The sequence below is a fragment of the Pagrus pagrus genome (genome assembly GCF_965226575.1).
Source record: "Pagrus pagrus genome assembly, chromosome: 2".
Lineage (NCBI taxonomy): Eukaryota > Metazoa > Chordata > Actinopteri > Spariformes > Sparidae > Pagrus > Pagrus pagrus.
In genome coordinates this window covers 18,268,213-18,282,386 of record NC_140186.1, presented here as the reverse complement: position 1 = coordinate 18,282,386, position 14,174 = coordinate 18,268,213, and the positions used below count along the sequence as shown (strand labels likewise).

Sequence of the window (14,174 nt, the reverse complement as noted above, 5' to 3'; positions counted from 1 at the left end):
GTGTTACAGGCTGCTTCCTCTGCTCTTACCCCCCCTTGCTGTCTCTGTCTGATTTATTCTTCATCACCTTCCCATTTGCCCTCTCTGCCTTCACAACCTCTCACTACCTCGGAGACTTCCCCCTGCTAACACACCTGCCCCGTTGATCTCCTTCAGACTGCTCCTCTGCTCCAGGAGGCTCGGGGAGGGGATGCTGGTCCCGTCCAGCGAGGCTCCACGGACCTTGATGGGCACCTGACGGGACAGGAAGTCTGGCTCGCCGTCTTGTGGTGAGGCGAAGCGATGTGTGTCCATCAGTGCTGAGAAGCGTCGGCGAGCACCAAGGGGAGGGCTCGCATCCCCCTCCATGTAGAGGGACTCTGAACAAGACAGGCGCTTCCTGTGAGGAGACACAGAAACAGTCACATAAGAGAATCCAAACAGTGTCTCAGTCAGGATGTACTTATGCACAGCGGTGCTTTGAGCTAAATGCTAACCAGCCTGCCCACATGCTCACAATGATAATGTTAAAATGCCCATAAATAGTAGGTGTTATGTTTACTATGTTCACACTTCCATTTTGAAACAGGAAATAATATTGTATTCTAAACAGCTCACTAAAATATGTTTTTGAAAACATTTTAGGAGAGAAACAGACGATGAACAGCACTGCCCAGTTTTTCAATTTGATCAAACTTTTTTCAGCCTGTTTTCACAGTACAGGAATAATACCAGCCACTTCCAGATCCCAATCTTTCTCTATTGCAGCTAAATAGTAAGCTAAAATATGTTTTACATTTAACTTAAAACCAGAATGTTTAACTTCATGGTGGAACCAGAAGAAGTCAGGGGAGCAGAATTTATCCTCTGAGGATCATGAATGTCTGCCATGTAGTAACACAGAAAAAAATAACATATGGAAATGCACAAATGGTCTGATGAGGTAATGATTTGTGTTGTGCATGCACATGAGGACACACGTACTGTCAATGTGTCACACTATTTCAGCGATCAACAGGTGGTGGTAATGTGCCATGATATATTGCAAGACGCTGGCAAAAGCAGAACAGACGAAGAAGACGGCTTGTTGAAAAAATGGATGTATATAAAAAATGGCTTTGCACATGAGGAGGTAAATACATTCAACACATTTGTTAAAAAGCTCAATGATTAACACAATTTGTTTTGGTGAGTAACGCTGAATGTTAACATAGCTTTTGTTTGTTGACATTAAAAACTCCACAGGGCCCCTTTAATTAAGGAAATGACTGAATGTAATGAACTGCAGTCTAAAAGCAATCATAGCTGCCAGATACTGATAATTCACACTAGATATGGAAGAAGATAAAAATCCAATATGCAGGGTAATAAATGATGAGCCACCTCCGCCTTATCACATCTTCTAACCATAATGAAAACAGAATGTATGAACGATTGATTTGTATTTTACATACGAATTGAAAACCAGACATATGCTTTCTAAAGATGGAGGTGAAATAGAGTTATCTGTTTCTGCTGTGTGCTCTCAATCAGCAATGTGTCAGTTAATAATATGTAGTCTGGACCCGGCAGGTTGAAGACTTTGTAAGCTGCCTCAGAGCATGACGAGCATAATAACAGAGCAGAATTATATTTAATGAATCGAGACCCAAGATGAGAGTAAATTTTTCATTTGGGTGGGCTAAAAACTGATAATGAGCGGTCTCTTCATGTCTGCTAATAACTGTGAGCTAATAACAATTTCACTATTGAGGGACAGCACTACATCACCTGCATTCAATAGTCCTGAACTATGGAAAATGACGCACTTTTAGTAAGACAAAAGCACTACATTTGAATTATTTATCAACAACTTATGAAAAAAAACTGACACACTTTGGGTTTCTGTGGGACATTTTCCTCTCCTAGTTTTCTAAACTTCGGAGCGGTGGGATCTGTTGTTATCTCAGAGTCGGTGTGAACTCGCACTCGCACAAAGTTCTTTTTATACAAGAAGTGTCAGAATTTGTGTCAGTGAGGATGAAAGCCGTTATTCGGGCACGCTGAGGTGTGTGGCAGCTAGGCTGCTAAAAAAGAGAAGAACCTACAGGGAACCTTCTGACTCAGTGCTATCTGAGGCAAACATGCCACCTCACTTCCAAACAAAAATCACAAACACGCCTCTCAAAGCAATCATTCAATAAAGCCCTCTACTCACATTTCGGGGGATCCGGTCCTCCAGCTCTTGTCTCTCATGCTGAAGCTGCCCAGACTCTCTCTCTTGGTCACCTTGTCCTCCCGCGGGCCCTTGTGCTCCCGACGGGACACAGAGGTCGTAGCTTTCTGCTCCAGCTGAGATAGATGCTCCATGCTGCTGTACACCTGCAGGGGGACACAGTCGGATCAATAACCATTTGGTCTGTTAGTCATTAACAGCTCTGGAAAATACAGCTGGTGAGAGGAGGGTGATGGCTATTTGTTAGCTGTAATCACTTATATTTTCTTTGTTTGTTTCAGGCTAGTTGGCTTTTTAGCAGGACTATTTAGCTGTTTTTATTAGCCATGACTGGATTTAGCTTCTGCCAAATTGATATATTTGTCAACATACAAATTGCTTTAGAAAATGTTAGCTGTGGCTACCTCAGGCTACCTTTGGCAGAATTTGTCTCTCTTGCGCCAGCTATCTGTGTAGTTTGGTTTTTAGCTGTGTTTTGTTTTAACTGCACATTTAACATGGCGTTTTCTTTTTAATATACATTTCTATGACATAAAAAATGTTTAAATGGCAAAATAAATAACTTAGGCCAGTTGTATGATATAATATATAAGACAGGGCAACAACACAGCCTAACATATAAGATAAAATATAACATAGTATTGGTACGAATATATCATAGTATAATAAAATCATAAAAAATAAAATCTAGTTTAATTGAGAACAAAAAATATCAAATGATTACTTGTCAAAATAGTTGCTAGTTAATTTCCTACCATGGACCAATCGTGACTAATCACTGCAGTTCTACATTAATAACTAATGAAGCATCAGATACGCGTGTGTTAACTGCAGACCTCATTATGTGTGCGTATTCAGCAGAGGCCTTTGCTCGAGCGCTCGAAAGCCCTCGACTGTAACTTCAAACACATCTCCAATTTAATTGAAACTGGCCCCTAAAAATGGCTCTTTTGATTTTCTGAAGAGCTCCTTCACGACTTCACAACCCAAACGTGAGAGGATGGACCAGGTGAAAGACAGAGGGAGGGCAGATGGAAAGACAGAGCTAGTGAGAGAGGATGGAAGTGGGAGAGTCGACAGAGGAAGAAGAAAAGGCAGCATGAGGTGAGAAAATCCCACCCGAGAGCGTGACAGAAAAAGAAACACGCTGGCACACTGAGACGAGAGAGAGACTCACAGATCTGAATTAAAAGAGATGGAAAGAGTAGAAGGGGGAAAACAGGGAGGAGTGATTGTCTGGGTCATTAAACACACATCTGTTGAAAGGTAGAGCAAAAGGCATTAAAGGTGAGCCTCTGAGAGGCTGAAAATAGAAATCAGAGACAAGAGGAATAAAAAGAAATGGTGCAACAGCCCAGTATGATTTTCTGAGACCTGAGTCCAGGCTCCAGGTGCCTCTCTCTGCACAGTAAGACCTTGTTTTAATTGTCTCAGACCCTTTTCTCCTTTCAAATAAAATGACAAATACAACAGATTGACACAGTGAGAGAAAAACAGAGTCAAATGACAGCGAGGCTGGGAGACAGATGAAAGAGGAGAGAGGGTAAAGTCAGACCTTGCTGAAGCGAGGAGAACAGGAAGAGAACTGTCTGATCTCTACAGGTTCATCGTCATTGGTGTCATCCTCGTCGTACGTATTGATGTGATGGTAACGATCCGAGCGGGCTGGCGGGGGGAGGGAGATGAAATATAAGAGCTGTCAGTTGAACATAAAATGTGCATTTCTGAACAGAGCGGTGCCAGAAAATGATTGCACAACCCATAAACCTAATATTGATGTAAGTGCTGTACTTCACAGACACATAAATCCAAACGTACTATCGAAGTAGCTGGTGTCCTCCTCTGACTCCAGGTGAGGGATGAACTCTGCCTTCTGTCTCAGCAAAGTGTTCCAGTCCAGCTCTGTGAAGAACGAGTGCTGCTTCACCTCAAACGCTCCACCTGGAGGCAGGTGAACCACACAACCTGTCAGCCTCATTCAACATGGACAGTACACGACAAACCCAAACCCAACCAAACCCCTCAGTTGGAAAGAGCATTTTAGTGACTTTCAGCTCAGTGTTTTGGTTTTCCAGTCTGCAGTCTCACGGCTCTCATTAGTGTTGTTTTCAGACGTACGAGGCGATTTTTCCCAGTGAAAAAGCTCTGAAGACCCACTGCACCCTACCTGCCCAGCAGCGAAAAACCAGACAGATAAATTTAGCAACTAGCTGGTTTAGCATCTGTTAAAAGTCAGATATATCCTGCAGGGGTTGGTGGAAACCCAAAATAGAGTGAAAAATAGAGTAAATAGTCAAGTTTATCAAGTAGCAAGAAAAATGACTCCAGTTGTATACAGTCAGAAAAAGTGAGATTGTGGATACAAGCAGCCAAAATAAGTTTCCATCATAGCTTGGCTGGGCTTACCCGTAGAGATAGTGTAAGGAGCTCAGCGTAGAGCGACTGCTCTTTAACACTGAAAGGAGGCGGTTGAGCTGGTTCAGTAGTCTGATAAGGACGTAATCATGTGATCTTGAGAACCCATCTTGCCAGGCATCAAGTCATGCGCTTGTAGCCGAACACACAGTGGTTGAACCAATAAGCATCCTTTGAGGAACAACTGGGAGCTAGAGACGGCAGCTTCAAGCGTGGTTTAGATTTGATGGCAAGGGAAGCGACTGTTCATTTGAAAGCAAAACGTCGGCTCCTAAAGAGGTTAGCATAGCTGCTATAGCATAAGCTATATCAGAACTGGAGAGTACATTTCATATAACAAGAGCAAAGAGCAGCACTAAGGGCTTTCTTGATGGAAAATATGTTCTTGCTCCTCTCCTGACTTCAGCAAGAGTTTGATATAACAACGGGCTCCGCTGGTGGTAGCGCTCTCCCACTGTTGTCTCCGTGTAGACGGTGATAAACAGATGGTTTTCTCCAATCACCTGCCAAGTATCTTTTCAAAGTGTTTGCCCTTTTCCAAACAATTTCTGGTGGCACCTTTCCAGATGTTTTTTTCGGAGACAAACCATCTGGCATGTCAGGTTAGGAGAGACCCAGAACATGCTGGAATATATATTATGTATTATGAACTATGTCTCATATATATCTCTCTTTCTGGCATTTGAACACTTCGGGATCCCCCAAGAGTATGCTTCTGGGGAGACTAGGCATCTAGACTACAGTATCTTGCTTAGCCTGCTGCAGCCATAAACCAGCCCCTAATAAGCAGCATAAAATGGATGAACACATGGATTAAGTCGCGTTGAGTTAACTTTATAGTTTGTCTTAATCGACAGTGAATGCAAATGAATGTAGATTGGAGCTGTGATAATGAAGTAAATGCCAAAGTTAGTACCTGTACCCAACCTCACAAGAGGGTTGGTCTGCAGCAGGGCAGAGATGAGGGCCAGGGAATCTGCAGGCAAGGCATCATCGCCTTCTGGCCAAACTATATCATCTAACAGAGACAATAAAGAGAGAGCAAAGGGTCAGAACAACAAGGAAGGAAGAAACTGTAAAATAATACTAACTACTGAAAAAAAATCCCCCCAATACCAGGGAAGAAAATAAATATGAAACATCTGAGAAACCAGTTTACTTGCAGCTGTATTTCAAATATTAAGGCTGAAAAACTTAAACTACGTCACATGCTTGAGACGCAGAGTATATAAAAGAATAGTAACAGTTCATCTTGAACACTGATCCTAAAGCATACAGTACACAGCTCTGTGGCAGTCCTAAAATAGCTAAGAACACTTACCATAACCACTTACTATAAAAAAAAGACACTAACTCCGAAACCCAGTTGAATGGAAACATACTGTGGTTTGATTTTGATAGCTGAAAACGTGTAATCCTAGAAAGGTAGAGTAATTTATGTTTTCCTAACCTGTGATGACCTGTCCAAACAGCTCCTCCGGAGTGTCTCCGAAAAAAGGCACACAGCCGACCAGGAACTCATAGAGGATGATGCCCATCGCCCACCAGTCCACCGGCTTTCCGTAGCCCTGACGGAGAATCACCTCTGGAGCGATGTACTCTGGAGTACCACATACCTGAGTGACGGAGAGAAGATGGAAGGAAGGCAAGACAGAAGAAGAAAGTTCAATGAACTATTTGTATGTACACATGTTAAATTCAGATTTAAAGTAGGCACAGAGAAACTTTCTCCTTTTAAGAAGATAAACAGGAAACCAGCCTCATGTATAACATTTGGCATTATTCTGCTCATTCTGAGTTAACAAGCCAATCAGATAGTTTTGGATTTATTTGAGATCCATCGCTGAGAATTCAGATTATTTAGACTGATGAGTAACTCGAAACTGCAAACTGTTCACAGCAACCTCTGCGGACCTTTCAGTAATAACTGGGAACTTGTTTCTGTATAAAGACATGACTGCTGAGTCAGTTTCAAATGTCATTTGTTAATGCTGAAAGCTCCAAAAAAATGTAATAATGTCCTCAGTATGGCAGCAGAAGTCTCAGAGGCAGAGATTTCAGAACATTTGCACGGCTACATTTCACCTGTGGTAAGTGGGAAATTGCTTTTTAATGTGGACCAACAAACCTTTCAATACTAGAGGAAACTGTTCATTTACATGTCCAAGGTTTAATTTTAATTATCATATGCATGTGTTGTTCAGGAGGTCGGAAAGTGTTCTTGTGTCTGTGCATGTGTGAGTGGTTACACATGCGCATGCTGTCTTACACAACCCAGACATCATTATCGAGCGAACGAGAAACAATCTCGTAATCAAAATCTCCGCTAGAATGGTGAAGAGCGAAGCCCTGGTTCTGTTTCATCAGCAGATGTGTGTTGATTACTGGCAGACAAACAGATGTCTGCTTCCACCCAGACGAGCTGGAGGACACACGGGCCAATCTGACTGATTATGACTGGTTTAATTCAGAACAATAACAGTAATTACAACATGGTATTGTGATGGAGATGGGGGGCATTAATGATTCACTCATTCAGACATCACAGGAAGCACTGTAATGCAATGTCTTTATTTAGAGATTATTGACTTTGCCGGATGACTTGGCAGGTTGACACGCATGGCTGGAGAAGATTAAAGATGCTGTAAATGCCAGTCGCCCGTTCATCCACCACACATCCGATCTTAGAGAGACACTAATTTTGCATTACACTCGTCTCATTCATACAGCTGTTGAATAAATGTCCGAAGCCTTTCTGCTTTGATAATGAGGTAATGAAGTGCTGCAATTAATGTCCAAAAGCCTAGTTAACATGCTGTACCTGCTTGTCGAGGAACTCTCTGGCATCTTTCTCAATGTGTCCTTCATACAGGTTGGTGGTGAGGCTCATTAGACCCATCTTTGATAAGCCGAAGTCTGTGAGCTTGATGTGTCCCATGGAGGTGATCAGTAGACTGCATGGAGACAGAAAACAGACATTAAACAATATGACTTTTTTAGCAATAAAATCCAGATATAATGAAGTACGTGCTAATTTTTCATCGTCACATGTTTTCGATTGGTTGCAGCAACGGGAAGAGTACCAGGGTGGAGACATGGAGACACGAGAGAGATGCAGATGAATGCACAGAGCACATCAGTGTTTTAGTTGATATTTTGGTAGAGTTTCTCTCTGTGCAATCTGTGGACCAGAATAGACCTGAGCCACAATCGTATTAAGTGGTAAATAAATCTGAGACCACCACTAGATTTTACCACCGCTACCTTTGCCATGACAGATCTGGCTGATCAAATGTTTTGCAATATTTCATATCTTCTGACCTATTTAAACAGTTTGCCTTTTATTTTTTATTTTTTATTTTTTACCAGTGGTCACTGGTATGTCTGTCTTGACACCATACAGGAATTTCAGAGCAGCATTAACTGATCTTTGGCCACTTGGGGCAGCAGAGAAATCACAGACAATGACATACTGTATTATCACTACACATATGGAGGACATAAAGTGCCAAAATCAAAAAGAAATAAAAGAAATAAGTAATGACTCAATAAATGAATTAATATGCCATAAAATGTAGATTAATATTTAAAACAAATTTAGCCATTTATAAAACGTGACATGAATTGATATTTCTCTTTTCTCTCTTGAAGTTAGCATGCTAATCAGCTAGCCTCTGCCCGTCCTGTCTTGTAGTACCAATTTGAACTTGAAGAGACGATAGTGAGTTACTGCAGCGTCTAATCTGTCTTCAGTCCAACATTAGAGGATGAAGAAGTAGGGCCTTCGAGGGGCGAGAAACCATGTTTGGCAGCAAATAAATAAAAGGCAGCAGAAGAAGCAAAACAGCCGAACACTGGTGTTGTGGAGTAAATTTACATATAGCACCTTTAAATTTATGTATTTATTCATCTATATATTTATTTCTGTACTACTTTCCCTTTGCATTTTCTCCCCTATTTATTTTTCACAGACTTAATTATTTCTGTATTTTCTTTTTACATTTCTTTAAGCATATCTGTGCTACAGTACTTGCGGAGTTTTTTGTTGAATTGAACATGGCTCATGAGAATGGTGAGAGTGAACCAACACAGTAAAGCTGCGGGCTGTAAAACCACAACAATGAGAGAAAATGCTTGTTAGAGCTGAGAGGAACTGCAGTTGGGTGTTAAGGCAACCCCTCTCACATTACACAGAGTCATCTGAACCAGCGTTAATATAAAAAATATGGATTAATGCAGCTCACTTGTCAGGTTTGAGGTCTCTGTGGACGATACCGTAGTTGTGCAGGTATTCCAGCGCTAAAACAGTCTCAGCAAAGTACATTCTCGCCAGCTCCACAGGCAGAGCCCCGATGTTCTTCAACAAAGTGGCACAATCACCACCTGAGGACACAGAAACAAAAGTTACTGTTACTGAGAAACAACTGAAAAAAGCACAGAAAGTCTGCAGGGGCCTCATCTATGAAGACGTTCTCAGTTAAGTGACAGGAAATGCCTTGCAATTTTTTTTATATAATGCAGCACAAACGAGGGTTTAGTCGGGAAAAGCCAAGGACCAAATATCTTTTAGAAGACAAGATCACGCCAGTAGTGGAGAGGACTGACGCCAGGCAACACATATTATTCTGATCTGCAATACCCCGACATAACCAGCAGGAAAATCACATGTCTAGTCCAGATTCTGGGTCTAGGGTCATGTACATGTCAAAGTAAGATTGTATAAATAACATATCATAATCACACACAACAATCGTTTTTTTTTTGCCTCAGTCTTATATATAATTGTACAATTGTAAGTCTGTGTTAAGAATTAGGCTGAAGGATGACGTAATCTGATCTTCTGATGAGCAAGAATATGGCATCATAATACGTAAGTAACAACAATTAACAATATTCCTATTTTTGTGACGTACCTGCGGTTATCAACAGGTATAAACACTTTATTTTTAGAGTTCATATTCTTTCTCCTGGCTTTAATCCACCTTTTGCACCCACTGAACCACATTTGGCAGTGTCATCATACATGACTCACTCACGACTACCCTTCATGCCTCAGTGTGTCTGTGCACCAACATAAGAGCTGTCCTGAGCCGCCCTCAACAAAATCCAGCACAGCGGAGAGGAAGACGAGGAGCAGCAGTGCAAATCCACTGACCTTGTTTGACTTTTATGCTTGAGAATCACTGTGATAGTGAAATAAGAGTCTCATCTGCCCCTCTGGAAATGTAAGCGAATGATTATACACCCCCGTATTGCTTTCATTTCCTGAATCTGAGCAGAGAAAAGCATCATTTGCTTTTCAGGTGTTGAGCTGATACTTTAACCAGAGTTAAATAGATGAAATGAGAGCTTAAACTTTGAGGTCATAACCACTTAGAGCAAAAAGTGCAAAGCTGGTAAGATCAGGGCAAGAGCAGTCAGACAAAAGATTCAAAAGAAACAAACTTCCTCCTGCTACATCAGGAAATAGGAGCCAGTGAGAAAAGGCTGAAAGTGTGTTTTAAAATCCAGACAGAAACCTGATTTCACATTTCCTCAGATTCCTGACACAGAAAAATGAAGGGCAAACAGGAAAAGAAAAGAGCAAGTCACCCATTCAGAGTGGTCTCATGAATCCGTAATATCCTTTCAATTTGAATCCACCTTCAGAGTAATAAAACCAGACTTCCTTACCCTCGACATACTCCATGACCATGCACAGGTGCCTGCGCGTCTCAAAGGAGCAGAACATGGAGACGACGAACGGGTTCTCTGCGAAGGTGAGGATGTCTCTCTCTACGAACGCCTGCTGGATCTGGTTCCTCAGGATCAGATTCTGCTTGTTGATCTTCTTCATGGCAAAACGCTGACGCGTCTCTCTGTGGCGCACCAGGTAGACGGCGCTGCAGAGAGAGGCGAGGCAGAAGAATGAAAACTGAGGGGACATCTGGTGCTAAGATGAAGTATGGAGGGAAGGGGTCTGAGAATAGAAAAGACACTCCATCTGCTTCTACATATGAATTTCACACAGTGTGGCTGAGTGGATATTAAGACTTAAAATCCTCCGGCACAAAATGTCAAGCCCCAAGCAAGAGACCTTTGAGTTTTCTCAATCCTGAGCTGAATTTTTGATGCCTCCCTCAGAAATATCCTTTTTCTCACACGCAGGCAGATAATGAGGAAATAATGCAGGCTCACAGCTGCAGTGGCCTCCTGCCAGCTTTAAGTAAACTGATCTTAAATGCAGCAACAGGAGGAGGCCACAAGTTTTTGTTTACAAATGAAGTGTCTGTACTTAGTTATTTAGTTGAAAATTACGTTGAAAATATAATAAGATATCACCTGGAGCCACTATTGGTGAAAACAATGTGTATTTGAATCTTGCATGAGAAATACGATATTAAGCATGACTGCTGACTGTTGACAAAAGAGTAGGTTGAATGAATCTTAACTCGGGATTTCAGTTCTATAAAAGATCGCTGAGGTTTCAATCCATTTCTTACCCATAAGCTCCGTTGCTGATCAGTTTAATGCTCTGAAAATCTTCTTCACACGGTGGTTTAATGGCTCTTCCTTTTCCCTGGTGACACATTCAACATTTCAAAACTAAAATTAAAATCAACACAAAGGCTGTTGAAAGGAAATGTTCGAATGTGGAAATGTCATTCTTTCTTTGAGGATTTGGCTGAGTGTGTGTGTGTGTGTGTTTGAGTTGTTGTGTGTAAACTGCATGTGAACACGTGTGAACACAGATCTGTTTGTGTTGATTTGATCAAATCACCTCTGCCGAGTCATCGGTCTCTGGAGTGTGTGGACCCTCACTGTCGTAGCTGTCCAGGCTCACGATTTCTGTTGAGAAACATATTTTTTAACAAGCAAACCTGGTGTCAGAATGAAAAGAGAATTTTTTTCATGCTAAAACGCCGGGCCTCCCACGCCGCTGTGAGCAGATAAAACATTTTCAGCTGCTCAGACGTCTTTAACAAAACAGCTATTCAAGTTTAAAAAAACAGCTGAACCCGTCAGATCACAGAAAGAAAAACACGAGAATTAAAATAGCTTCTTCCTATTAAAACTGACTTGTCTCCTTCAGCTCTCACTTTGTACTCCCTCCCTCCTCCAGCAGCACTGGCAGCTAATTTCCAGTGTTCTTCCACTCTTGTATGTGACAGCTGCTAGAATACACTGATTATAGCACTGTTTTGTTAAAGCAGGGGAATAATAGAATGGCAATTAACTTCGCAAAGCCTTTACAAAGCCCCTCTGTACATTTTAACATAATTTAAAATAAAAGTCACTGAGCTGACAATCTTATATTCTGCCGGTTTGTGTTTGACGCTGAAAACAACTGATCTTGTCTCTATGAGGAACCAAGAAGAGAAAAGAGAGTGTGCAAGTGTGGCCGTGCATGCAGCTACGTGGGTGTGCATGTGTGTCTCTGCATGACAATGAAGGTGCAAAGAAAAGTGCAAGATCAAGTTATCAAGTGGCACATTGAGAGCTGAAATTAACAGAGCAAGGCCTAGCAGGCCCTTATTTTTCATGATTTCAGGAGTAAAAACCGCAGCAGTTTATCGAGTAGAGTCACTCCGGATCATTTAACCCATCAGCTAACAAACATCTCCTGATGGATCAGACTGAGAGCGGCTGAGCTGATGCGAATGAGAGCTGTGAGTTTGAGGGCCGAGTTTGATGATTAATGAAAGTGATGTCACCGCTCCACCAGCCAGCTAATGATCCAACCAATCAAAACTCTACATCTCCCACATCCTCATGCTGCACGTCCAGTTAGGCTGATCGATAGCTTAAGTCAACTGCACTCAAACAGGCAATTTTAAATTGTTGCTAAGTGGGACAACACTAACTTAAAGGAGCTGAAAAGAACGGTTGAAAGTTTTGGGAAATAAACCTCATGGTTGTTTTGCTGAGAATGAAACAAAACACAGTCTCATGTCTGTCAATTAAGTTCATAAATCCAATCTGACACTCAGAATGAGAGCCTGGCCGTTCAAAGAGCCTTCGCTTCCTGCATGAATTAACCAACTGTCAGAAATTGGATGAAAGAAAAATGTTCCTATTGAAAAAATACAAAATGTAGCATTTTTTGTGTAAAAGCTTGTCAACAAGGGGAACTGATGAGACATGCTTCTGTAACATGTCCAGGAAAATAAGTTTTTAGAAAGACAGGCTACTAGCTCGCGGTTAGCTAATGTTACACACACAAACAGCTAACTCTTCTCTGCACCTGTGTGTTGAATTATTGCGGTTAACTTGACCTTCAGTCTACAGTTTAACTTAGCTAGGACTGCCATTGCAACTGTTTAGGAGGTGATTAGCTTAGCTTAGCTTCTGGACAAACTAGCATAACTTTCCTCAAAACTGTCATTCTTACCTTACTGTTTGTGTATTGAGTAAACAAAGAACGTCAGGGAGCTTTAGAGGTGTTGGTATGAGTTTTTCACTTTGGACAGAGCTAAGATAGCTGTTTTCCACTGCTTTCAGTGCTAAGCTAAGCTAATCACCTCCTGGCTACAGCTCTGTTTTTAACACGCAGATATGAGATCTGTGTCCGACTTCTCACCTGACTATGAACTGTTCCTTTTGAATGTTTTCTGTTTGATTGTTCGATATGTGATTTGTCTCTAACTCTTTCTTACCCTCCAGCGGGTCTCTGGTCAGCCCCAGCTGGCTGATGATGTATCGAGGGATGTCCGCCTTCATCAGTTGTCCCTCCTTGGCGTGATCCTCCGCTGCCTCCAGCAGATGGTAAAACTCTTCAGGGTTGAACTCCTGTTGTTGGAGAAGAAAAAAAAACTGTCATGGCTGAAGATCCACTGCCAGTCGAAAGAGTTCAAATGTAGTATTCAAATGTACTTCAAAAGGTACATTTGAATACTAAAATATTTACTATAATGAGATCTCAACAACAGATAACTGTCATTTGAAAATCAACACAAAAGAAGACACACCTTGTGGCTTATCATCAAATATTTATATTTCACCATATTTTTGTTATCTGATTTTTGTTATATTCACAAATATTGATATTGCATTATCATTAAAAATCTAGTATCTGGGGGCTACTATTGGTGCCAATGTGTTGATAACATATTACAAATATATACAAATATATTTTTTCCAGCCCTGCAGCTGACACAAGATAACGAACTTCCTGGTTAGCAGTAACAAAGAGATAACAGCTATAAAATGATTACCATCACTGAACTGATGTTGTATTGTGTCAACCAGCATCCATGTAATTCCAGTTGCACTCCCCTCATAATCACAAAAATAGGATTTACTTTAACCTGCTGCAAATTCATGACCAACTCTATTGGGTTGTCAAACAAACACAATCAGTGTTAATACACCTCCAAACTTTAAATTGCTTTCTTGCAACATCCTTTTTTCCCCAATGAAAGTCTTTTGTGATGTCCTGTGGGATTCAGTTTCATTCCTGTTGGTGGAATAACATTTTGATTAGAAAGCAGAGCCCGGGGCAGCCGGGATCATTTCCTTCCTCCCCTGCTCTCTCATATCTGCTCCCCTCGACCAGAGAAAAAAGAGGGAGTACGGAGAGGGGGAA

The 14,174-nt window shown here is 41.4% G+C and overlaps 1 protein-coding gene across 3 annotated transcripts in view; it reads right to left on the bottom strand.

Moving 5' to 3' along the window:
• mast1a (microtubule associated serine/threonine kinase 1a) overlaps positions 1-14,174 on the bottom strand; it is a 74,768-nt gene that overhangs the window by 7,070 nt on the left and 53,524 nt on the right. For all 3 annotated transcript variants that reach the window (XM_084381566.1, XM_084381567.1, XM_084381568.1), the window contains 12 exons: positions 13,246-13,378; positions 11,370-11,437; positions 11,092-11,168; positions 10,283-10,491; positions 8,854-8,992; positions 7,431-7,563; positions 6,060-6,225; positions 5,526-5,627; positions 4,013-4,135; positions 3,750-3,859; positions 2,177-2,340; positions 135-379 (listed from right to left, as the gene is read on the bottom strand). In XM_084381566.1, the coding sequence (XP_084237692.1) occupies positions 135-379; positions 2,177-2,340; positions 3,750-3,859; positions 4,013-4,135; positions 5,526-5,627; positions 6,060-6,225; positions 7,431-7,563; positions 8,854-8,992; positions 10,283-10,491; positions 11,092-11,168; positions 11,370-11,437; positions 13,246-13,378 (1,669 nt within the window). The remainder of the gene's footprint in view (positions 1-134; positions 380-2,176; positions 2,341-3,749; positions 3,860-4,012; positions 4,136-5,525; positions 5,628-6,059; positions 6,226-7,430; positions 7,564-8,853; positions 8,993-10,282; positions 10,492-11,091; positions 11,169-11,369; positions 11,438-13,245; positions 13,379-14,174) is intronic.